The 25,134-nt window shown below is 59.9% G+C and overlaps 3 protein-coding genes across 4 annotated transcripts; all 3 read left to right on the top strand.

The window, feature by feature from the left end:
• Window positions 1–8,762: 8,762 nt before the first annotated feature.
• Window positions 8,763–11,218, top strand: LOC116797116 (cysteine-rich tail protein 1-like). 2 transcript variants are annotated; one of them, XM_032708364.1, is made up of 2 exons: window positions 8,763–8,901; window positions 9,493–11,218. In XM_032708364.1, exon 2 carries the CDS (start codon window positions 9,527–9,529, stop codon window positions 9,920–9,922), a length of 396 nt encoding a protein of 131 aa, XP_032564255.1. In that variant the 5' UTR covers window positions 8,763–8,901; window positions 9,493–9,526; the 3' UTR covers window positions 9,923–11,218. The 2 variants fall into 2 exon arrangements, with proteins under 2 accessions (XP_032564255.1, XP_032564253.1); XM_032708362.1 differs by having other exon boundaries at window positions 8,763–8,905.
• A 4,721-nt stretch (window positions 11,219–15,939) lies between these two features.
• Window positions 15,940–16,446, top strand: RNF224 (ring finger protein 224). Its single transcript, XM_032708654.1, has one exon. The coding sequence runs from the start codon at window positions 15,940–15,942 to the stop codon at window positions 16,444–16,446; it is 507 nt and encodes a 168-aa protein (XP_032564545.1).
• A 4,096-nt stretch (window positions 16,447–20,542) lies between these two features.
• On the top strand, window positions 20,543–22,224 carry LRRC26 (leucine rich repeat containing 26). The gene is made up of 2 exons (XM_032708655.1): window positions 20,543–21,086; window positions 21,965–22,224. The coding sequence occupies exons 1-2, from the start codon at window positions 20,543–20,545 to the stop codon at window positions 22,222–22,224; spliced, it is 804 nt and encodes a 267-aa protein (XP_032564546.1).
• The last annotated feature ends 2,910 nt before the right edge of the window (window positions 22,225–25,134 follow it).

The following is a 25,134-nucleotide window of genomic DNA, read 5'->3' as shown; positions in this document are numbered from 1 at the left end:
GGTGCCATCAGGGACTGTACTGTGTCCCCAGGACAGGGAGGGGTAACCAGAGAAACCTGGGCCAATGTGAGCCATGTCCCTCTCTGCTGGGGGCACGTGTGTGTTTGGGGGGGAAGGGGAAGCTGTGCAGGGCAGCAAGTACCCACACAGCCCCCCAGATGCTCTGGAGCCCTCATGGTCCTATAGGTGGGGAAGAAGGCACAGTTTTGGGTGCAGGCTCGAGACTGAAGGCTGTCCCCCAGCAAGGTAGACGGGGTCTCTTGGAGGCCCCCACCTGCCATGGCTCCCCCAGCCCTGGCTTTCTGCAGGATCCTGCTCTACATGCGAGGTTTGGGGCCGGCAGAGCTGCGGAGGAGGCTCTGTACCAGCGCAGGGGCTGCCTGCCCGGCGGCTGCCTGCGTGCCAGCACAGAGCTGCCAGCCTGCACCAGCCCTGCACTCGCATCCCTCCCTCAGCAGACACAAATGGAAGCAGACAGGCCGGCTAGAGCGGTAAAGATCAAACCCCCAGAGCCCGGGGCTGCTGTCAGCATGGGCAGGGCACTCGGAGCCATCCCGGGAGTGGCAGCCCCAGTGCTGGCCCTGCCTGATGGTGCCCCTGCCAAAGTGCTGTGTCCCCACATGGCTGCAGCATGGGAATGCTGGCAGGAGCTGCCAGGGTGCTGCCCATGTTGCTGCCATGCTGCTGTGACCACAGGAAGGGCTGGCTGTGGCCAACGCAGAAGATACAGGGATTTGCCTGCCCTGGATTTCTGGTCTGGGGGGATGTACAAGCCCCTGCCAGGATGCAAGAATAATGCAGCTCCTCTCACTAGGCTCTGCTGACAGGGATGCCCAGGCCCTTCTCAGGGATTCTGCCCTGGCTTCTCCATGGGCTCAGGAGGGCAGGGGGAAGGTGGCTCTGAAACACAGCACAGCCAGGAACCACTGCGGGAAGGCCCCTGCACTGCCCCACCCTGTGTTGGTGGGTGCAAAGTTCAACTGCCCGCCCCAGGCTTCTGCTGAGCCGGCGGCTGTGGGACAATGAGGATGGTGCAGCCACGGTGGGTCACAGCTCCCAGGAAGCCATATGGCTGCACCCACGTGCTTGAGGAGTGAGGCAGGATGGGCAAGCACACTGCGTGTCTGGGGCAGGACAGGCAGCACCCACCAGGGCGATGCAGAGGAACAGAGGCAGATGCCAGTGGCACAGGGCTGGCACCCCGGGAGCTGCAGGGCTGGGCATAGCTTCCTCATTCTCCTCCAGCACCAAAGAGTTTTGAAGAGAGCTCTGGGACACAGCATGGGCCACAAACACCTGGATTCTGCACAGCCAGACTCTTTCCCACCAGGGAAACTGGAAGCCACTGCCCCAGTGCTCACACCCCCCAGCCAGAGGTGGCCCCTTCCAGACAGCAGCGCTGCTGCCCGGTGGAGCAGGAGGGTTGAGGGTCCATGGTGCAGCTGGGGAGCAAGGAGAGGGCACAGCTAATTGGGATAATTGCTAAAGCAGGCAAGGAGCGAGTGGGGAGGGAGGAGGTGAACAAGGAGCCGTTGTGCACAGGCGGCCCAGGCACGTGGCCCCGGCCCCAGCCGGCAGCGAGAGCCAAACAAACGAGGACTGTTCAGAGCGAGGGAGGACAAGCAGACGGCAGGACAGAAACCAGACCTCCACTGGGAGAGAGCCGGAGCCAAGGGCTTAGCTGGGAGCTGGGTGCTGCACAGGGTCTGCCTGCTCCCCCTGTGGAGAGCATCACCAGACTGCCACAGCAAAGCCTTCACTGCGGCAGGATGGTGCCATCATCAATCCATTCCTGGGGCACAGGCCAAGGGAGAGGATGGCAAAGTGCTGGCCAGGAGCATCTCCAGGTCAGGAGATGAGTGACAGCCCTTCTGCTACAGCCATCCCCTGGACTGGAAACTTCGAATCACAGAAATATGGCAGGAAGTCAGCTCCTTGTCCTAAAAAAGCCAATGGCAGGTGAAGTTGCTGCAAAGGTCTCCATGTGGTTGGGGCACAGCGGAAGCTGCAGCATCGCCCGCACGGCTGTTCACAGAGAAAGAGAAGCGGAGACTGCAGGAGCTGCCGAGGGTGGGAACCAGCAGCTGCCCCTGCCTCGGCACGGCTGCTCCCTCCGCAGGAAGGAGGTGACATTTGAGGAGGAAAAACCGTGGCCGTGTACGTGAGCTGCCCAACGCCATGTCCCCAGCTGGAGCTCTTACAGCCCGTTCTCCAGGTGTCTGCGAGTGAGTGTTTAGCTTTGGAAGACATCCCGGGCTGTTTGCTGCTGCCTGGCTCTGTGTGGGGAGCTGCAGGTTATGGCCCAGGGACACAAATCCCACAGCATCGACCTGCCATGGCACTGGGCTGAGGATAGCAATGGATGAATTGCCCTTCCTAAAATCCCTGTGAGGCAGCACAAGGCCACCCCACTGCCCCTGTCCCTGTGGCACACTGTGGATGAGGATGCACAAGCACCCAGAGGGATATCTCCATGCTGGCCAGAGGCTCTGCTGGAGCTGGGATTTTGCATATGGGTAGGACAGAGCTGGGGAGAAGGTTTTGGCACTCGAGGATGGTGCCAACCAAAGTGCCTGGCTCAGTGCTTACCTGCTGCTTCCTTGCATATTGAGCAGCAGCTCCATGCAGGGGTAGCAACTGGCTCCTAATCCAAAGCCCATTGGGAACAGCCTACCCTCAGCCCCAAAGCACTCGGCAGCTGGGAGGAGACGGGAAGAACTTGCTCCAGGCCAGGAAATCCTTGCTTTCTCCTCCAGCCGGGCCGCAGTGGGCAGCCACAATGCACGTTTCCCTCGTGCCGCTGCCAAGCCCTGGTGTGACCTGGGGGCGGCTGAGCCGGGAGCCACAGGGGAGAGCAACGGAGGGTGACTGCGGGAGGGCGATAAGGAAACCGGCTCCTCCGCCGGTTCCTGTGGCCGCGGAGCCCGGGGAGAGGCAGGCGGCAGACCAGGCACCGGCTGACTCCTGAAATGCTGGTATAGCCATGGCAGCCTGGACACCGGGTTATGTATCCAGCTCCTTATCCTCGGGGCACACAGTATTTCCCTGTCAGGGGGTGGGCATGAAGCTAGAAAGGCTTTGGGCTCTGCAGCTCAAGCATCCCTGTGTGGGTGCCTGACACTGCGCTCAGAGCAGCCTCGACACACCGGGTACTGTGAAGGTGCCTCTGCACTGTCCTCACTCCCCGCGGGGACCAGGCAGGCGGTGGGTGCCCAACACCCATACGTGCCACATATGCACGTGTGCCCCTGCACAGCACACCCCGTGTCCTCTCGGTGCTCCTGGTGTCCCTGTCCCCACTCAGAGCCTGCAGGGTGGCTGAGATGTCACATCGAGAGAGCGCAGCATGAGCAGGTTGGAGCGGGCAGCGGATCCTGTTGGATCTGGGTTGCTGGCAGCCCTTTCACGGATGTGCTCTGTCTGCACGGTGAACACCAGAGCCTCGAGAGGGTTTTGCAGAGAAGCCTGTGCTGCCCCTCAATACTGAGCTGAACCCCAGGAGCTGGTATTGAGAGCAGGATTGGGCCTGCTGCAGGATGGGTGCAGGCTCCAGGGCACCGGTGTGTGCATCCATGTGCTGACACAAGTGACAGGGTACATCCTGGTCCTGCAGGCAATCCCTCCCATGAGCAGCTTTGGCAGGTCGCTTCCAGACTCCATTTTGGCTTTAAAAGCTGCTGCCCTCCTTTGGGACACATGGCTTTCCCCGAGAGGGAACCAAGCTATGAAAACTCATTGCATGCCATGGGCAGACATGGAGATGGCAAGGTAGGGACTCTGAGCGTGGGATGCTGAGCACAGGCCTGAGGACATCAGCTGAATTCTGTGCTGGGGTTTCCCACCCTGGGGTGCTGGTGAGGGGCTGTGCTGCCGAGGAGCACAGAGCACCAACGCCTGCAGTTTCTGTGAGCCCTCAGCCCCTGGCAGATCTATTCCTGGGTGCTGCTCTCTGCTTCCTACATCACTCCTCAGATGTGCACCAGCAGGGTCCCCTCCATGGCAGCCTCGTGCCCACAGCCCCCAGAGCCTTCTCCCCACTTGCTGGGTGTCCAGCTGAGCCCTTGTGCTGGTGACATCCATCCTTGGGGTTCCCCTTAGGGATGCTCACCCCACTGATGTCTCCTGCCCCCTGGGCCACCCCATGGTCCTTCCTTCTATACTCCCTGGCCTTGCTCTGCTCCTTAATGAAGAGGCAGTCAAGAATTAAAACAAATGCCTTGAAGAAAACCTCTCACAGCTGCGTTCCACTGAGAGAGACTTGTGGTGTCCCAGAGGTGATCATCCCACATGTTTCACACAGCCCAAATTTGGGGTTTACCTTCCCATCACTGCACTGTCCCAACCCACCCCCGTGTCCTTTCCACACACTGGCCACCCCCAGGATCTCCTGAGCTTCAGCGAAGTCTTCAGCCCCCCAGGGTTTGCTGAGCAACCTCCATCTGCGTGGAGGGCTCACAGAGCCGCCCCCCAGCTGGCGGCAAATCCTTTCCCTCCAGGAAGCGTCATCCCGCATCATCCCCCGTTAATGACGGGCTGGAAAGAGCATCACCACCCTCATGTGCCGGCGCCACGGCACTGCAGCTCCCACGAGCCCCTGGGAAATATTTGCCAAACGCGACCTGTCCGTGAGTTTTTTATTCCTGGTGACTGCGAGAGCCCTGGGAGGAGCTGGGACTGGGGAAGCTCCACGGCCGGGATTCCACACATACCTGTCCCCAGCAGAAGAATGCCCGAGAGCAGAATGTACTTTCTGGTTTGTTTGGTTTTGAGGGGTTTTTTTAACAAAGAAATGTCCCTTTTGCTTTGTGTGAAACACCAGCGAGCTGAGGCATCCCATGGGATCCCTGCAGTTACTGGTATCCTGGAATAACTCCCAACAGCTTGTGCTGGGTCACACAGGGTCGGGAGCTGTGGGTCCCCTGCTGTGGCATGGCTGAAGGATCTGTGACTTTAATGGATGGCTATTGAGGAATTGCTGAGGCAGCCTTTCCTTCTGGCTGCATGTCCCATGGTTGGGGATGCTTCTGCCCCTGAGTACCTGCAGCCCACGCTGGGAACCCAGGTCCTGGCCCCCTCCACAGGGCTGCCCCTTCATTTTTGGGCTTCAAGTGAACTCATGGGCCAAACAGAAAAAAATAAAAAAAGGAAAACAAAGGTTGACTTTTTTCCTCTTTCTCCTGGTTTTCCCAGGGTCCTCCTCAAATCACCAGGATTGCCACCCGGGCTGCATGGAGCCCAAGCACATTCCTCTGGAAGCAACATCTCTGAGAACATCCCTCTCCCTCATATCTCCGGGGTGGGCATTGAGCTTTTGGTTGTTTTTTTTCCTCTGTAGATTCCTTTCCCCCCACAAACTATTGCAGGAAATCAGGCTGATTTTAAGCAACAAAGAGTCTCACAATAGTTCAGCTCCTCCATTTACTCAAGGAGAGCACAGCTCTGAAGCACCTGCCGGCTCCCAGCTTGGTGAATCCCATGTGGGACAACTCCAAACCAGCAGCCTGAGCCTCAGTGCAACAACTTTTCCGACCTGAGGATCCTCCATCATCTCCAAACCCTCCAAGGATCCACATGAAACTGCTGGATGTCATTCTTGGAGATCAATTTGGAGAATTTCTTGCCAAGAAATGAAATGTTTGAACTTCAGGCTCCAGATTAGGGGTTGCTGCTCCTGTCTGGTGATAACTCTGCTCTGCTGGGGCTGCACTGCTGCAGATCTGCCCCATCACCAGCACTGGACAGACACCGAACAACTCTGCTGTGCCTGATCTTCTCTACATGGCTCTCTCAGGATGGAGAGACAAGGAGCAAGGAATAATGCTTTTCAGTGCTGAAAAGGACAGGTTTTGGCTTTCACCACTGAATCTCCCTCTTGGGGAATAACATTATATTTAAAGGACTTATTTACCTCAACTTGGGGGACTGGAGCACTCCTGGAGAGGGGGCTGAGGCACATCATCCCCCACCAGTGGGGATGTGAGCTCTGAGCCACCTGCTGCCCGCAGGACTGTCCATCCTGTCCACCCAGGGGACAATGAGGTGATCCTGAGAGCCCTGGAGCCCAGAGTTGTATGGATTCAGGTCTGCCTGATGCTGCAATGCTCTACAAATGCAAGGGATGGTGATGGGCACAGCTCTTGGGGCACTGGCAGAAAAGCCAGGGCATCCAGTCCCAGCATCTCAACCTCCCTGAGTGTGTTTGCTGGCCACAACCACCTCCTCTCTCCAACTCCTGTTACAGAAAAACCCACACCCATTTGTGGAGGAGGAACCCCAGTGGGACCTCCTGCCCCACAGATGAGAGAGGCTGGGCTGGATGTGTCCCCTGTCTGACAGCAGCACCTAAATGACCGGTGCCAATGACCCAAGTGACCAGGGTCCCTTCTCCAGGTGCCATGGTGGCCACTTTGGCCTGGCAAGGACCTTATAGGGTCCACAGATGATGCAGCCACTCCTGTTCCCTTTTTTTGCCAGAGGTCTGGGGTTAACCCATCCCCACCAGCGGGGCTGTCAGGAGCATTCCAGGAATGGCACCACTGTGCCCATGGTCAAGAGGAAAGCTGTTAAAGACACTGTTGGCACAGGAACAAGTTTGTCATCAGGAAATTGAGGCTTGAAATGAGAAGATGACCAAATCCAGACCAGGAGAGCAGCAGCAGAGACTGGAAGGGCTTTCCCAAGACAAGACTGAGCCAGCCCAGCCGCTGCAGAGCTGGAGCCGGAGCCTGCGAGGAATGAGAGTATCCAGGAGGTGTCTGTGAGATGAGAGCTACCACGGCTGGATGCCGAGAGACACATCACCGGGGGGCAGGCACTTCAGATTACAGCTGACGCTCTGCTCCGAGGGGCTGTGTGGGGTCTGCAGCCCCGGGCAGCTCGTGTGGGAGCTCGTCCCCACCCAAAAACGCTCCGAGGTTCTAATGCGGTGAGCTTCTCTTTGGAACCGCTTGGGGAGAGGGAAGGTGCTGAGGACATAGGGTTGCAGGGTCTCAGGGTCCCCCCCAGACCTGAGCTGTGCCTGATGTGCAGCCTTGCAGCTCCCTGCAAGCAGAGCCGCTTAGGAACAGGGCTGCGCACGGAAATCTGGGGATGAAAGCCAGAATGAGCGAGTCCTGAGCACTGAGAGGACAGGAAATGTGCTGCTGGAGAGCGCCACAGCGACATCCCCCGAGCGAGCAGGGAACGCCGGGCACGGACAGGCAGGGCGCGCTGGGGTTACGGTAGGACGCCTGGGTGGAGGATATCTCTTTTTCTACGCCTGCTTAGCCAAACAGACGAGTTTTTCTCTGGAGACAGCAGTGAGATCCAGCAAAGGGACAGGGGCTGCTGGTGGATCTCCTCCAGGGGACCCTGTGAGGGCAGAGAAGCCCTGAGGTGTCTGTGCAGAAGTTCTGCAGCTTTCAAACCCAAGAGCTGTGTGCTGTGATGATGATTTTCCCTTTACAAACTGCTGTGGGAAGTGCAATTCAGTCTCAGGAGGATTCAGCTGCAATTTGGGGCATCCTCTGCCCAGCACCCATCCCCAGGCTGTCCAGGAGGATGTCGTCCTGGCATCCCTGATGCTCCTGGAAGGGACAGAGTTCTGCACAGAACTGCCTGTGGAAAGATGTTGGGGCTCTGCACAAGCCAGTTTGGGGGGGTGTGGTGGTGGCAAGAGTGACAGTGCAGAGTCAGACAGAAGTGTCACATGGCAGGGAAAGGGTGGAGTAGGGTGGAGGATGCTGAAACTTTGCATCTTTTCTCATGCAGCACTTCTGGTCCCAGGAACTGGTACATGTGCCAACATCCCCCTCTTTGCCCCAGCACCAGCTGTGTCTCTCCCTCCATCCAGCCTCGTGTGTGTCACCTTCCAGTGGCGACCTGGGGGCAGGCACAGGGTGATCCCCAAAACCTATCCTGGAAAAGGCTGTGTTGGTGGGCACATGGTCACACCACAGCCAAGATCCACTGGAGGGATGAGGACTCTAGTGGAGACCTGGCATTGGGGAGCTCAGGGCCGGAGAGGTCAGACACAGCCAGGAAGGGTGTGTGGGACCACTGGGCTGCAGGGGCCTGGATGCCCATGGGGACAAGCAGAGCCTGACAGGGAGTCTGGGGGCTGCAGAGGGTGCAGTAGGTGCAGGTGCCTGGTGTCCCCTGCCCAGTGCTCAGGACCTGTGTGTGCATGGTGCTCAGTGCCCTCTGCCCAGTGCCTGGTGTTTGGGGTTTGCTGGTTCCTACAGACCCCTGATGTGCAGTGCCTCCCCTCCCATCCCTGCCTGCTGCCCAGCACCAATGTGGTGCCAGTGCTGGAGCTCAGTGCCCAGCGCATGGCACACAGTGCTGGTGCCAGGGGATGGTCCTGGTGCCTGTACTGGTGTCAGTGCCCAGTCCTGGCAGTGGTGACAGTGCATGATGGCACTGCCTGCTGTGTGGTGTTCATTGCACACTGGGTGGTGCTCGTGCAAACCAGTTCTATGCTGGTGCTGGTATTCACTGCCTGGTGCCAGTGCCCAGTGCCTGGTACCAGTGACTAGTGCTGGTGCTTGGTGCACAACGCTCAGTACTGGTGGCCTTGTCTGGTGCCCAGTGCCTCTGTCCAGTGTCCAACTCCCATTGTTCAGTGCCCAGTGTCCAGTGCCTGGTATTGGTGCCCAGATCCTTGTGGCCTTTGCCCAGTGTGTAGTTTCGGTGTGGGCCGGGGTAGTGGGTGGGTGCTGGGGCAGTGGGGTGCCAGTGGGTGGGTGTCGGTCGCTCGGCGCTGGGCGGTGGGTGCCGGGTGTTGGGTGGCGGTCGCTCGGGGCCGCTCTGTCTGTCTGTCTGTCTGTCTGTCGGTCGGTCGGGGCGGCGCCGCTCGGGGCGGTCCGTGTAGGAGGAAGCGCAGCCGGGGCAGAGCGGCCCCGCAGCGGCCGGAGCCGCGCGGTCGGTGAGTGCCGGGGGCGAGGGCTGCCTTCACCCTGCCTGTGTCCTGCCTGCTCCTTGCCTGTCCCCCCTTCCCCTGCCTGCCCCCCTTCTTCCCCGGCCCCCGTCCCGCCCCGGTTCCCCATCTCCCCCCGCCTGTCGCGTCCCCAACTCCACTCTCTACTCCCCCTGTCCTGTCCCCTCTTTCTTCCGTCTCTGTCTCCCCACCCTCCTGCACCCCCTTTCTCCTCTCTCCTCGCTCCACTGTGTTACCTCCACCTCTGAGACCTGTCTCCGCCCCCCTGCCCCAATTTCGTACCCCACCCCACTGCCCTACCTGCACACTGTCTCCCACCCAGCACCCCCTTCTGCCCCCCAGCACCCTGCTCACCCCCTTGGCTCCCTGCTCCACCCTCTCCTGCCTCCTCTCTCAGCTTTTCCAACAGGGCCACTTGGCCCAAGTGCTGCATGTCAGGGTCCTCTGGGGCTGGGGAGGAGGGGGGAGCAGGATCTGCACTGCTGGGGTCTGCCAGGGGTCCCTTCTGCGTGCTGTGAGAACAACCCCAGCAGTGATGCCCCACACCCTGGGTTAACCGGGTCTCTGTCTCACAGGAGGTGGGCAGTGCCAGACAGGTCGTGTGTGTTGATGAGGAGCAGGGAGATGGATCGCGGCATCAGCCTGGAGAACCCCTATGCCAGTGTCAACATTCCACGGGAGCAGTTCCAGCAAAGCTTCATCACTCGTTACCTGAAGGATGAGCCCACCATCATTGCCAATCCCGCAGCAGTGCCCGCCTACATGGAGGAGAAGGCAGACTCTGCTAATGGCTGGAACAGCCCAACCATCTCCACAGATAAGTCCTGGTCCCGTCCCTACAACCCCTATGCCAGCCTGAGGATGCCCAATGGTGAAACGTCTGCTTCCTTCTACACTGTCACCCTGGACAAGCCCCCCAGGGCTCAGGAGCAGGGGGTTGGCAGGCGGTGTGGCTGCTGCAGGTGGTGCCCCTGCTGCCCAAAGTGCTGCTGTGTCATCTCCTAAGGCCCTTCCCTGCACTCGTGGGTCATGCTGACCATGGGATGGGGCCTGATGATCCCACAGGGACAAGGCTGCTGGCCTGGGCACCCCAGGGAGCTGCCCCTGGCACCTGGCAGAGCTGGCAGCTGGGACCTGGCACTGGTTGGACTCTGACATTGCTTTTCACCTGTGAGCTCTTCAGCCAGACAATCTGGTGATGGGCACCTGCCAGGTCCTGAGACCCCAGTGTGGGGCCCAGGAGCCCTGAGGATGATGTGTGCCAGGGCAGACGCCACTGAGAAGTGCCTGCACTGGGGACGGGGCAGAACTTTGAGCCTGCAGTCCTGTACACTGCCCCTGCCAGTCTCCCCAGGCTGGGAAATCTCCACGTCTGGGAAGGTGCAGGCACTGAGTATGCCAATGGATAGGTTTGGATAATGGCAGTCCTGTGTGCATGGCAGAGGAGGACATCATGACTACCTTGGAGCAGTGGAAAGAAGCCAGGGACATGCCTCCAGCTGCTATGGGGACCCACCTCCCCAGAACTGAGTCATCCCCCGAACACCCAGAATCATGGGGATGCTGCAGTGCCCTGTGCCAAGCTCCAGCTCCAGCTCCAGCTGGGTCCTGCTCCTCCTTGTCAAACTACCCCAGGACAGAGGGAAGGAGGCAGGAAGGACAGGCAGCCAAAGCATGGCAGAGTGCCAGGCCATGCCCCAGGGCAGCACCGGGTAGCACAGCACGGATGTGAGCATTAACATCCCAGTGCTGGGAAACCCCCAGCCCCATTCGGTTCCTCCTGCCAGGCTTAGGGGCACTGGACACAACTGCCCACACCATCTGCATCCCAGAGCACTGGGACTGGCTCCAGTGCAGAGGGCTAGCCCAGATCCAGCAGCAGGGTGGCACTGGGGGCACCTTGCTGGTGGTGCAGATCCCCAGCTTTTGCCTTCTGCAGCCCCCTGGGCACGACGGAAGGCGAGTGAGAAGCCGTCTGGCTCTTCACAACATCCTGGGGCGGCTCCAGGCTGGGAGTCATCTGGGTCTGGCACCATCGACCTGGAACAAGCCTGCCATTGTGCTGACGTCCCGCCATGGTGTTGACGTCCCTCCATGGTGCTGGAATCCCTCCATGGTGCTGGCATCCCGCTGTGGTGTTGGCATCCCAGGGGCAGTGGCGCTGCCAGGCAGTAGCAGCACAAGCACCGCAGCTGCTGCAGAACTGCCTGGTCTGCAGGAGCAGGGGCTTGGGAAGGGTGCCTGTGTTAGCAGATGACTTCAGGGTGCTGCAAATAAAGTTACAGTCATCTCCTCCCCTGACAAAGTGTGCCTCTTCCCTCCACCCTGCGTTTTCCGGGATTCCCGTGTTACTTCTTGCTTATCCTGGCAGGCTGTGTCAGGGCAGTGCAAAAGCCTCCAAACCAGGCTTAACTGTTGCACTGCTGACTCGTGGCAGTGGCAGTGTCAGGCTTAGTTCTTTGGCTGGCTGCCACTCCGCTGCCAGCCGAGATCCAACACTGCTCAGGTACAGCCTGCTCCTGCCTGTCTAGGGACACTGGCTGGTGCTCAGTCCAGCCCTGCTAAGCTAGATGGTTGTCCTGTCTTTTGGAAAGAGTGCAGGAGTCTTTGGGAGGGACTGGGGAAGGGGTAAGTACCTGGCTGGGGCAGCTAGGTGGGCTTTGGGGCACTGCTCTGGCTGGCTGTGACCCCGTGGGAGTCCATTAACACTGGGAGCCCCCCACTGCTTGGAACTCACCACTACTTGGAGCCCACCTCCACTGAGATCCCACTAGCTCTGGGATCCCACCAGCACTGGGAGCCCAGCACAACCAGGAGCACACCACTACCTGCAAGCCCACTAACCTTGAAATCCCACCGCCGTGGGATATGCTGGGCTGGGGTGGCAGTGGCTTGGCAGACGTTTGGCCCTGCCAGTTTGCCCCCTGCCCTGGCAGCCCTGCTTGGCCCAAGTCCCACTCCGGCGTGTGGCCGGGGGGGTTGTGGCTCGCAGGGGGAGGCTGGCAGGGACACGGCCCCGCGGTGCCAGCCCTGCACAAGGAGCTCTCTTGTTCACCCTGCCCAGACCGCGGCAGTGCTGGCTCGGGGACGGGCAGATCCACCCCTTGTTTGCTTTCGTGTCCCCGCCGCCAGCCCTGCCCGGCTCTGGAGCCCACCCGGGCGTGGCTGGGCAGGGGCCACGTCACCGCCGTGGCTCGGCTGAGCCCGCAGAGGCTGCCCGGGGTCCCGGGGCTCTGACGTGCTCAACACGCACGGTCTGGGGAGCGAAAACTGTCCCCGAGGGGTGTGGGGCTCCTTGGGCAGAGCCTCGGGGCCGGGGGGCTGCTGTGGGCAGGGGGGCAGAGGGGTGAGGGCCCGGGCAGGGCACTGGCAAGGTGCAGCATCTGCCGTGTGTCATCGCTGCCCTTCGCTCTGCCTAACCCCGGGGCGATGGCAAACACGCCGGGAGAGGCCGGGCAGAGCCTGCCAGACAGCCGGGCAATGATTAAACTGGAGGCAGCAGGAAAGCCGGGGGGGGGGGGGGGTGAGCAGGGGAGGGGCTGCTGCCCCAGACCTCGGCAGGGCTCTGCGTGACCCGGGCAGCTGCGTGCAGAGTCCCAGGGGTGTTCCCTGGGTGCGTTTTGTCTTTGAAAGGTGCTCAGGGGTGCGGAGGGTTGTGCTGGGTGATCGCCACCTTCTGCCTCTGGAGCGTGGGTGGTGGTGCAGGGCTCTGGCTCACCTGGATCTCACCTTTGCTCTCCCTCAGGGTGCCGCTCCCCACTCCGCGGTGCCGAAGGTCCCTGCAGCGCTCGGGGATGAGGTCTGGGAACAGGAAAAGACCTTTCCCACCCATGGGTGTCGCTGCTGATGGCAGATCTGCCTTCCCCGAGGGGAGACCTTATCGCTCCCTACAGCTCCCTGAAAAGAGGTTATACTGGGGTGGGGGTTGGTCCCTTCTCTCGGGTAACAAGTGACAAGAGCGAACAAATATAACCTCAAGTTTTGCCAGGGGAGGTTTAGATTGGATATTAGGAAAAAAATAAGTCATGGAAGGAGTTGTAAAGCATTGGAACAGGCTGCCAGGGAAGTGGTGGAGTCACTATCCCTGGGAGTGTTCAAAATGTGTGGATGTGGTATGTGGGACATGGTTCAATGGTTAACATGGTGGTGGTGTAGGGTTGATGGTTGGATTCAATGATCTTAAAGGTCTTTTCCAGCCTTAACGATTCCATGATTGCCTCTGCCTGGATCCAGGTGCTTTGGCAGGGCTCATGGTGCCCTCAGTGCCAGCATGGCAGATGCTCCCTGTGGGGTGCAGCAATGGGCAGGAGTGGCCAAGGGCAGCTGGGCACAGCCCCTCAGTGGGACACAGCTCTGTTGGCACCGGGGAGGGGACAGGTAGGGCTGATGGGCAGGGGACAAGCAGGGGCTGGAGAGGAGCAGGAGAGCAGGCAGGATGTGTATGCATGTGTGTGTGTGAGAGAGAGAGGCAGCCAGAGGGATTACTGCCTCTGAGCAGTGCCAGGGGTACTCCCACTTGTGCACTGAGCCAAACCCGCCCCCTCACCCTTTTCGGGCAGGGCTTCCTGTGGCCTAAGGGACTGACACATGCCTGTGCCATACCTGTCCCTGCAGCAGGTGAGCCACCCCCTCACTGTGCTTCAGGTGGGTCAGGGACTGCCTGCCAGCTTTGGGACATGCCTGGACGTACCCAGCATGTCCCTGGGCCCATGGCCATGGAGGCAGCACGCTGTGCCCGTTGGGAGCCAGCTCTGCCCTGGCTGTTAGCACCCAGGGGCTGCCAACCCCCTGCAGGCAGGCAGGGGGTACCTGAGATGCCAAGGCACAGTGGCAATCCCACACAGATGCTTCCTGACCTGCCCAGGGCAGATGGCTCTTGCCCCCACCTCGGCCCGTGGGTTTGGCCAAATCTGAGGTCCCTGGCACAGCCCTGTCCCAAGCTGGCCCTGCACTAGCCTGGCAAAGGAAGGGCAAAGTCTTGCTATGGGATGCCACCCTCGTTCCTGGGGATCCATGGGCACATGCACACCACGTGCACTGTCTGGGGAAGCCTGTGACAGAGGATGGATCAGGATCAGGACATGTGCCCCAAAGGTGTTGTGTTGCCAGTGCTGGTGCCTCGCTCCCAGGCACTGGGGCCAGTCTTTCTGCAGAGCCCAGCGATCCTGTGGGGCTCTCAGTTTCCAAAACCCCCAATTCTTTCTCCAGGGAGTGCTGGAAATGTGGCCCGAGGGCTGCTGAGATGTTTGGTGAGGAGGCAGCACGGGAGAGGGCTGCCTGTCTCCCTGCCTGCACCGCTGCCTGTTTGTGCCTGCAGTGGGAGCTGCTGCCCTCTCCTGCTCCCATGCAGGAATGCTGTCAGGTGTCCTGGCAGTCCTGCCCTGCCTCCAGGATAGGCTTTTCTCCTCCAGGATCCTGTGCCTAGGATCTGCCCCACTACCACCCTCTCTATTTCCAATCTGGAGCACCCTCTGTGCTGAGGCTGGAGCCGCTGGACCCCTGGGCAGGGGGCTGGCAGTTGTGGGGACAGTCTGCCACCTCCCTGGTGCTGCTGCCTCCCCTGGGTCATGCAGGTGTCCCAGGGGGGTGCTGGGCTCCCCCCAGCCTGGTGATGACCATCAGTAACTCACCCCCAGCGCCAGACCCTGCAGCTCCAGCTGGGACAGCAGGGGCAGGTCATGGACATGTCACCCCCAGGCACCAGAGGAGGAGCACCACCCCATGCGTGGGCACTGCCAGCTCGGAGCAGGCTGGAGCCTCAGTGTCCCTGTGCCAGCCCCAGCCCTGCCACCCCTGCCAGCCTGGAGCCTCGCCATGCCCTCCCAGCCCGGTCACTGCTGTCCCCACAGCCCTCACCACCTGGGCACGTGTGGGCTGGAGTGCGATGGAGTGTCTCTACTGGCCAACATCTGCCAACATCTGCTCCTGGCCAGGAAGGGTGGCCCAGGATGTGGAAGGCTCCGTTGCTGCTGCCCAAATCCAGCCGATGCCCAAGACCTCTGCTCACGGTGAAGCCCAGAGCTCCTTGGCCTCACAGGGATGGTTCCCTCTGCTAGTGAAGCACAGATGGACAGTTAACGCCCACTCCTGGGGCTTACATTTCAGAGGTCTTTGTTATCCAGTGTTTGTAACCCAATCTCCCGGGCTTGGCTTCCTGGCAGCAGATCCGATAGCGCCTGTCCCTGAAAGGTGAGCCCCTTCCCACTACCGGCCACCAGCAGCCACGGAGATGTGGCTGGGGAACTCCTGCAGCTCAGCCCCCTGATGCTCCCCACGGGACTGTCACAGCCCCCCGGGACAGCACAGCCCTTCTGCAACCAACTCTGAGGCCCTGGGGAAGCATCTCAAGACAGGTAGGGATGGGGGAACTGGGAGAAGGGGAGGACATGTGCACCAAAATGCTTGAGGTTGCCCAAGGAGAGGGAACAGGGTCTTGGAGGCCTCTGGGAGAAGTTCATTAATATGCTGGTGGTACCAGACCCCACCTGGATGCTGAGATGAGCTGGAGCCCTCAGCTCCTCCCCACCAGCCTGCATGCCCATCCCCTGCTGCTGCCAGCCATGCTGTAGTGGCCTGGCACAGCTCAGAGATGAGGAGGAGCAGGGCTGTGGCACTGCCTGGTCCCCTAAGTGCTGCCCTCCGACCCACTCAGCCACCCCACTCCTGCTCCCCCCATGTCTCCCCTGGACCCAGGGTCCAGGCAGGCTGCTGGGGTCTGGCTAGACCATACTCCCCGTGGGCTGGCAGATCTCCCACTGAGGGCGGGAAAACACATCCTCCATGGATGCAAGGACAACCCACTGCCATGACAGGGTCCTGCTCTTCCAGGCAGGGCTGGCCATGGGACAGGCAGGCAGCAGGCAGGGATGTTGGGCAGGGAGCGTGGTGCCTCCCTGGGAACCCCCCCATCTCTCCCACAAGTCAGGTGCACGCAGAGGTTATATCCCACCCCTTGACCCCCTCCCCAGCACGGACGGGCTTGGTGACTCTAAACCCTCTAAACCCCACCTCCCCCGCCCAGCATGTCCCAGGCCGGCGGCAGCCCCCGGGCAGAGGACGCGGGGCCGTGTGTCGGGGCGCACTCGCGCACGCCGAGCCGGGGCAGCCAGCGGGTCGAGTGCATCATCTGCTACTCCTCCTACGACCTGTGTGCGCGGCTGCCGCGGCGGCTGTACTGCGGCCACACCTTCTGCCAGGCCTGCCTGAAGCGCCTCGACGCCGTCACTAATGAGCAGCGCTGGATCCCCTGCCCGCAGTGCCGCCAAAACACGCCCACGCCGCGCGGCGGGGTCACCATGCTCGACCTCGACCTGGCCACCTTCCTCGCCGTCAAGGCTGACAAAGAGCATCCCCGCGCGGCCGGCAGGTCCCAGCCCGACTCGCTCACCAAGGGCTCGTGCAAAGAGAAGGCGGTGACCCAGCAGCCGGCGGGGCTGTGCCAAGACGCGGTGCCTCCGGCGCTGTTCCCCCGCCGCGGCTGCTGCCGGCTGTGCCTGTGCTGCGGGGTGACTGCAGTCTTCGACAGCTGAGCCCCAGGAGGGGGCTGCCAGCAGTGCGTGGGCAGCTGAGCTCCCGGGGTGCAGCCCGGGACCATTTTGGGGCACCCTACGCCATGCCTCAGACCCCTGTGTGGACATAGCGGTGGGGCTGTGCTGGCTCCCTTCAGCCCATCCTGTCAGGATTTGGGGTGCAGTGGGGGGGACGAGGATGCTTCCACCCCCTCATCCTGACCACCTGACAACTCAGAAATCTGGTCCAGTCATGGACATTCCCTGGTCCCTGAGTGAGGACTGGCTCGTGCTCCATTTCTCCGTGCACGTGGCTCTGCAGCAGGGACAGCAGTGCTGAGCATCCCCCAGGCAGGCACATGGAGCCTGGCGCAGCAATGCTGTGGGGAGCACGTCCCGCACCCTGAAAGCTCCACACCCATTAAAGACACTCTGTTGGCCCTGCTGGGCTGCATGTCTTGGTCATATTTGTCAGTAAGCCTGGGGTTAGGCCGGGGCAAATCCTGCCTGGGGCGGGTGTGGGGAGAAGTGCCCTGCTCTGCCAGATTGCTGTCCTCTAAGTGTTTGCTCTGTTGGCAGTTTGCATAAGAAATTCTGGCATTATGGCAGCTGAAAGGTTGAAATTGAGGATGACAGTTGTTAGGAAGCTGCAACACGTTGCTTCAGCTACTTTGCTCTGGTATAGGAGTAGAGCTGAGCTCACAGGGGCTCCTGCTTGCTCTCATGCTCTGTGGCCCATGTCAGATTTGGCTTTTCCTGCCTGACCCTCTCCCCACAAACAGGCACATACAAACCCCACTGTTTTTCCAGCTGTGCCTTGCTGCCTGCATGGCTTTCCCTGCCTCACCTGCCTGATCCCACACCAGGGTGCAAGGACAAGAAGTCCAGGGAGCTGATCTGGGTTAACAGAAGCCAAACAGGGAGCACTAGGGTGACACTAAAACAGCTCTTGGGCAGGGCTTGGTGTTGCTTGGACAGCTCTTGTGATCCTTCCTCAGAGCCCATTTTCTGCATCTGTTTTCCATGTCGTTTATGAGCTCTTGAAATAAATACCTCAGCACGGGGATCCACTGACTGCCCCTGGGGGCCCAGCAGAGGACCCCAGCCTGTGCCTCTCTGGGAATGGCAGGGATTTCCATGCCCCCTGGGCAGTTCTGGTGCTTGGCTGTTCCCTGCACTGGGTGCCGGGGCTGCAGCTGGAGAAGTCCATCAGTCATCCCGTGCACAGCACCCACACTGGTCACAGCACCCACTCTGTGCACAGCACCCACCCTGTGCACAGCACCCAGCTGTGAATGACACCCACACCGTTCAGGGCACTCCCACTGTGCACGGCACCATGCACGACTCTGCCACTTGGTGTCTCCTGCCATAAAAAAGTCACAGCTGAGATGTTCCCAGCAGAGCTCAGCCTGGGGAGCTCCAGGGGAGACAGAAGTGTGTGTGGTGTGGTTCAGAGACTCCATGGGAGTCCTGCCTTGGACCTTTAATTACATGGGGACACACAAGAAATTAAAGCCTTCAAGGAATGGATAAGAGCCATCACTGAGTCTTAATGCACCTTCTCCTCTATCTTCATTTTGCCCCAAATACACAATGGTGGGTGGTGGGAAGAGTGTGGGAAGGGCCCACCCCTACCCCAGGCATGGCTCTGTACAAAGGTGCCAGCAGGGCTCTGTGCTCAGCCCAGCACCTTGGGTCCCAACTTTCCAGCAGTGATGGGTGACCAAGCCCACGGCTTCCTGTCCCACACCCCCTGTTCTTGCCTCTGCACTCCCACTCCTGCTTCCCTTCATCCTCCCAGCACCAGAACCACTCTGTGGGGCTTGACCCTTGCCATGTGCCTCTGTGCACGTCCCCCTGCTCCCAGCCAGTGGCTGGTCACTGAAGGAGTTGATTGTCCTCTCCATCATTTCACTCTGGGAATGGTTTTGGCACCCTAGCTGGGCACCCTGGTTTGCACCTTGGGCAGAGCAGGGCCAGAATTGAGCCCTGTGCCCTGGAGGGCTCCTCCATCAGCACAGGCCACCCAAGCTGTCCTTGCAGAGCAGGTGCTCCGGGCAGCCTGTCCTGGTGCCGGCCCTGGGACCAGGCTGTGCTGTTCCATTTGGAGCCCAAAACCTCAGGAAGAGGCATCATGGAGGGGGAGCAGGACACCAGTGAACGCTGCCCTGGCTGGGAACAGGGATCTGGGCTCTTTTTGCAGGTGCTGAGTCCCCTTGTTCCAGAGAAGGGACAGGGACAGACCCATGCTCTGCCAAGCACTGGCAGCATATGTGAAGGGACACTGCTGGGACACAGGACCCCAACCTGCTATTGCAGTGGGGTGCAGCCAACGTATGGAGAACAGGAGTGAGACCAGGCAGAAGCAAAGGATGATGTCTGGACATGGCTCTGGCAGGGACATCTCCCCTGCCATGTGCCATCAGAGTGACAGCAAGGGGCCGGCAGAGGAGCTGAGATGGGTTTTCGGCCTCCTGGACTCTCTGAGCACAAAAGCTGGAAATGATTTTGCTTTTAATAGTGGTTTGGGTTATTTTTTCAATGATTTTTACACTTCGCATCTGATTCCAGGTGGATGTAGGCAGTGGGCAATGCAGTCCCTGGGGAGGAAGAATGTTTTGGGACAGGGCTCCCTAAAAATTCAGGTCTCCATACATCCCATAGCTGCAGGTGGGATGAACTGGGCCTGCAGCTCCACATGGCAGTGGGTTTGTGCCCTTGCTCCAGGGCTGGACTAGGAGCTAGGAGGATTCCTCTGAATTATTTCCAGATGGGGATTAATGCAGCAAACTGAGTTTGCTGCAGGATAGATAAACAAACCAAAGCTCCTCGGGAAGCTATTAATAAACCATCTGCCTCTGCTTCTGCCCCAGATCTGGGAACATCCTGGTCCTGGCCTGGGGTGCAGCTGTGCCCTGCCCTGCTGCCTTTCCAGCCCCTTGGCCATGGGGCAGAGGTGACAGGGATTCCTCCAGGTCTGCGACCACCAGGGTCCGAACGGGACAGGGGGTGTGAGGGTGTGAGTGGGGGCTGTGGCCCTGCTACAGGCCCCTACTCCAGACTGTAAGTGGGATAAGCTGCTGCCAGCCATGTCTCCTGGTCTCCCCATCCCTGCTGAGCTCTGCCAGGGACAGTAGCACTGGGAAGAGACACCCCTCCTCTTCAGCCTTCTGCTGCAGGGCTTCAGGCAGCTTTGAACTGGAGCAGGTGTAAACAGGGTGGGGGCAGACTTTGAGCCCTCTCAAACTGGCACTGCCGTGCCAGGGTGAGGGTAAACCAGTTTTGGGTGGCTACAGCCCAGCAAGCTCACTTTTCCCATGCATTGTCATCAGGGGGCTCCTGGGTGACCCTCCACATGCACACAGACATGTGACCCTGTGGGGGAGGAGAAGAGTGGCCCATGGGACCCTCATCCCAGCCCTCCTCATTTTGACATGGCTGGTGGTGTCCTGCCAGGGGCAAACAGAGCCTGGACAAGGGCTGGGCTCACTGGGGTAGCCCATGTCTCCCAGCAGAGCTCCCCACTGAGGACCCCTGGGCATGGTGGGACAGCACAGAAGATGGGGTTAGACCTGTGGATGGTATGATTCTGTCCCACTCAGCCAGTTACAGGGGTCCTGGGCCCACACGCCCCTCTGTACATGGCTGGTGAGGCAGCACGCCCACGGGGGATGCCCCTGGAGAGGATGGAGGCCAAAAGATGGATCTGGCTTTGCTTATTTTCAGCTCTCCAGCCTGCAGCACGCACAAGCAGTTAATCCCAGGCTACGCAGAACTGGCTGCTTACCTGGCTGGAGCAGTGCCTGGCAGAGGGAGGGACGAGGGCACGGCTCCACACCTTGCCAGGGCAAGCATCACTGCAAAAATATTTGCTGAAAAAAGTTCAGCTCCACCCCGAGGAAAACCGGGTCCGGGAGCAGAGCCTGATCCAGGTTTGCGGCCGGGCGAGCGGGGGAACGCGTGTGGCTGCAGGAGCTGAGCGCGGCACTGCCGAGCAGCTCCCCCACGGCACCGCCGCGCTCAGCGAGGGACAGGGGGGCTGGGCAGGGCATCGGGCACTGGGAAACCTGTCCTTGGGTAACCGCAGGTCAGGGAGCCCTCTCTGCTCTCTGCCATGGGCTGCTGGAGAGTCCTCGGCCCCGTGCTGCCCCTCCTGCTGCTCCTGCACCCGCCGCCCTCGCCCGCCCGCCCGGCCGTCTGCCGCTGCTCCCCGGGCGAGGTGGACTGCAGCGAGCGGGGCCTCCGCGAGGTGCCGTGGAGCCTGTCGACCAACACCAGCACCCTGTGGCTCGGCTACAACTTCATCACCGTGCTGGGGCCGCACTCCTTCCCTCCGCTACCGGGGCTGCGGCTGCTCAGCCTGCCCCACAACCGCCTGGAGCTGATCCACGGCCGGGCGCTGCTGGGGCTCGGGGCGCTGCAGGACCTGGACCTGAGCCACAACCACCTGAGCGTGCTGAGCCCCGAGACCTTCCTGCCCCTCGCCAGCCTCGCCACGCTCAACCTGGGCAGCAATAGGCTGGGGGAGCTGGAGCCTCAGGTGCTGAGCGCCCTGCCCCAGCTCCGAGCCCTTCTCCTGCAGGACAACCCCTGGGTGTGCAGCTGTGGCATCCTACCCCTCTGGCGCTGGCTCAGCCTCAACAGGGAGAAAGTACGAGGTGAGTGCCCGGAGTGTGCCCAAGCCCCCACCTGCTCCAGGCTGGCTGATCACCCTGGAGGGGCTGAGGCAGGACCTCACCTGGCTCCCGAGGGCTTGGGTGGTCAGTGCCCTTGGGGTACAGCGACCTTCCCCAGAACCTGTCCTCAGGCCATGGCAGCTCCTGTGTCTGCTTAGGTCTTGTACCTGGTGCCCACCCTTTGACCTTGGTCACCAGCAGGGATTGCTTGGAGGGGAGGGCTGGGCAATGTCCCAGTGACAGGCACCCAGTGCTGTCCCAGCAGTGGCACCAGTCCTGTCACAGGGAGAGAAATGGGCACCTGAGGGGGCAAGAGGAGCCTGTCTGTCAGGCTGCTGACCCAGCCAGGGTGCAGTGCTTTCAGCCCCTTCCCCAAAGCCTTCATGAACCTGGTTCTGATCCTACATTTCTTTCCCCATGAGCCCCAGTGAAAGACACTTCTGCCAGCAAGCTTTAGCTGCCACTTCTTCCTGATTGATTCCAGCTTGGATGTGTGCCTGCACTTGTGCTGGCTGGGACATTCTGTGACATCTCAAGCCTGGCTGCTGAATGCTCCCTGCATTTGTCTCCTGGGAACCAGTCCCTCCACCTTGTCTGCCCCATCTGCCATCCTGCCCCAAACCCATTTTCCTATGCCCATCTCCCTGTCCATCCCACTCTCTTGGGCTCAGGATGTAGATGATCCCTGAACTCCACAGCTCCCTTTCTTTGTACCCTGACATGGGTGATCTTGATCAGCCTGGCCCCTGTCCTCCTGCCCTGGTCCCCTCTGTCCCATACAGAACTGCCATCCCCCTGTCCCTGACACCTGCCTTTCCCAGATGCTCAGTGTGCTCACCAGCACTGCTTTTCTCTTCCAGAGAAGAGTTTGCTCCTCTGCAGAGTCCCGGAGCAGCTGAACAAGTACCCGATCATGGCCTTTGGGGATGAGTCCTTCAGGCAATGCCAGGAGACCTCATTGTCCTCCGAACAGTACATCACCTTCTTCATCATTGGACCGTTCTCCTTCATTGCCAGCATCTTCTTCTGCACCTTCATGGGCTCGGTCGTAGTGTTTTACCACAGCCTGCGCAGGGAGTCCCACTGCTGGAGGAGACCCCGCATCTGCAGGGTGCACTGAGGCAGGATGGCCAGGCTTTAGCCCTGGGCAGGCTGTGGTCCACGCCCTTCTCCAGCTGGCTGCACCCACCTGTTGCGAACATGTCCCAGCAGACCAGTGAGTGGAAGATCTGTCCCTGGAACTGCTTTGGTTTTTCTCAGAGTCCCCAGGATGATTCCAAGCTCCCTCTGCCCTGCTGCTGGGAGAGCAGTCTGCAGCTCAGCACCCTGCGGGGCACGGGCTGACTGCAGATGTTCTCAGTGTTTTAGGAGCTTCCCCCAACCACCCTCAGAACCTTCCTGGGGTTGTCCAGGTGATCCTTCTCCCCCTGTCCTGCTCCTTGTGGTGTGCAGTGGCCTCAGTGTGCATTTCAGGATGCACCACGTGCCTCACTGTGCCTCGGGGTGCAGCCTGGGAGCCCCGCGCGCATCTCAGAACACTTGTATTCCTCTAGGCACCCCAGGAGTCACCATTTGCCTTTTGGTGCAGCCCAGGAGCCTCTGTGTGCCTTTCAGTTTGCTCTTAATCCCTCCTTGGGCCTTTTGGTGCCCCCAGCACTCTCTGTCTGCCTTCAATGACCCCATCAGTCTCAGGGTACCTTTCCATGCCTTCCAAACTCCTTGGCTTGGCTTTTCATGCACCCAAATGCTGTTTGTTTGGCTTCTGTGTCCTGACAGGCATTAGTTTGCCTTTTGATGAACTGCAGAGCTCCCCATGTGCCTTTTGGTGCACCTGAAAATCTCTGTGTGTTTTTGGAGCATTCCAGAGCCTTCATGAGGCTTTCAGACTACCTCAGAGCCCTCATGTGCTGGCCAAGGACAGGGCTGGTTACAAAACATTTCTTTTGATAGGTTCTTTTCATTGAGTCAGGAATACTGGAGCTGAGAAGGCTCAACCAACAACCAAGATCTAGAGTAAGGCTGAAGGTTACAGTGAGGGTTGGGAAGAGCCTTGAGCTTCCACTGATGTGGTTCAGCAGAGGAACTGCCAAAGGATGGGTGAGGCTTGCAGTAGTTCCTCCCTCAATAGCTTTCCCTAGGCTAAAGCAGGCCAAAGTAGCTCAGCGATGAGAGTGGGGACAAACAAGCCCGTGTGGGTTTACAGCACAGAGATGCAGCCCTTAATGCTGCCTCACCTCCCATCACCCACAAAACAGGGCTGGGGCTGCCCCTGCACCTCCCTACCCTGCCACCTCCCGCCCTTCCCTGTGGAAATGCTTCTGGACATGCTTATTGTTCATACTGGGAGATGGCCTGGAAGGATCTGGAGCTGTGCTCCAGAGGAAAGCACCAGCTGGGTGACTAAAACAATCTTTCAAGGAGAAGAAACAGCCCTTTTTGCCTGATCTCGTACCGACTGCAAGATGGTCAGAGCCACAGTGAGATGGCTGTGACCACCAGCTCCCCCTGTTCACTAGATCTCAGCAGGAGCTGTGGACCAGCCAGGGATGTGGTAGGTCAGTGCATCCCTCAGCAAACTCTTGGCAAGTGTTCAATAAATCACACAGAGAATAAACCAAATGTCACCTCAGCTGTGGCTTGCTCCCGTTTTTATTTTCAAGAGAGAAACCAACCCAGTGAGCTGCCACAGTGCCAGATTCCTACTTCCTTCTCTGTCGTGGGGTGTGGGGGCTGCAGGGAGCAGCTCCTCCACTGCCACCAGCCCTGCACCTGGGAGCTCTGCAGGACCTCTGCCAGGATCATCCTCTTGCCTGTCCCAGGAGCAATCCCAGTTCTCCCAGATCCTCTCTAGTGACAGCATTCAATCCTTCCCAAGTAGGCTTGGGCTTCCCATTTGGAGCTAAGACCTCACTTGTCATCCTGCTTGGCTCCAGGAGCCCCGCTCCTCCTCCCAGACCACCCTGAGGCTGAGCCCACCATGAAGGCTGTGCTGGTGGTCTCAGCACATGGGGACTATTCTGTCAGTGGGTGATGTTGCTTCAGTTCAGCCCAAGGGAGCTGCCTTTCTGTTTTGCAAATCCCTCAGTGGAGCCTCCCTATGGATGGGCTGATGTGTGAGGACTCCCCCAGATGCTTCACCCCTGCGGTCCATCCTCTGTTCCCAAAGGCTGACCCCACTGGCAGTGCCCCACACTGGCTCCCAGGAGATGGGAAGCCCAGCAGTGGCAGTGGACCATTTTCTCTGGGACGGAGGTGGGCCAGAACCAGCTGCCATGGTGCTGGTGTTTGGACAGCTCCGGACTGTCCTCATCCCCTCACTGCAAGGCCTGTCCCCCTCCTGTGGCTGTTCAGGCTGTCTATCAGCTAAGTATCCCAGAATGATGCCAGTCCTTCCCTCATCTCCTCTGCAGCTTCTGGCCTTTCTCCCTGCTGGTTTCTCCAACCCTTCCCGTCCCTCCACCCTCCACTGTTTGCAGACCCTGCAGTGGGGCTGGGTGGGGTTCTGACTCAGCACAGGGCTCCCTGCCAGCTTTGCTAGAAGCCAGAGACAGAAAGAGGCACACGGCATCGGAATAAACCACTTCATGATCCAGTCTAGACTTTACTGAGCTCTTGCAAAAACTCGGTATTAATGTTACATTGACGTATAAAGTAGAATGGGTCCAATTTCTCAGCTGGAGCTAGATGAACTTGATGGAGCCACAGCAGTCAGTGGGACGATGCTCACAGACCTCAACTGCCGTTTGAAAATCCTGCCTGTGGGGCTGCTTGCCCTTGAGGGAAGCCCTGTCTGCTTGGCTGGGGCAGGGAGAAGGCAGTTCATGCCAATGGGTCTTGGTACCACATTGCAGGTGGGTTTTCCGTGTTTGCAGGAGACGGGATATGATGCTGCCTGTGTATGTGCAGTAGCTGCTCATCACCAGCCTGGCTGGTGCCAGATGCTTCCCCCAGTACTGGTGTCTCTGCACCTACTCTCAGAGCCCACAGTGAGGGCGCTCAGAGCTGCTGGCACATGGGGGTAGGCTTGAGG

The sequence above is a fragment of the Chiroxiphia lanceolata genome, chromosome 21 (genome assembly GCF_009829145.1).
Source record: "Chiroxiphia lanceolata isolate bChiLan1 chromosome 21, bChiLan1.pri, whole genome shotgun sequence".
Lineage (NCBI taxonomy): Eukaryota > Metazoa > Chordata > Aves > Passeriformes > Pipridae > Chiroxiphia > Chiroxiphia lanceolata.
Note: the sequence above shows the minus strand (reverse complement) of the source record. Positions and strands in the feature narration are given on the sequence as shown.

Coding starts and splice junctions, on each gene's coding strand:
- LOC116797116 (XM_032708364.1), top strand. CDS start 9,527: ATGAGGAGCAGGGAGATGGATCGCGGCATCAGCCTGGAGAACCCCTAT.
- LRRC26 (XM_032708655.1), top strand. CDS start 20,543: ATGGGCTGCTGGAGAGTCCTCGGCCCCGTGCTGCCCCTCCTGCTGCTC. Junction 21,087..21,964: donor CAACAGGGAGAAAGTACGAG/GTGAGTGCCCGG, acceptor TTTCTCTTCCAG/AGAAGAGTTTGCTCCTCTGC.
- RNF224 (XM_032708654.1), top strand. CDS start 15,940: ATGTCCCAGGCCGGCGGCAGCCCCCGGGCAGAGGACGCGGGGCCGTGT.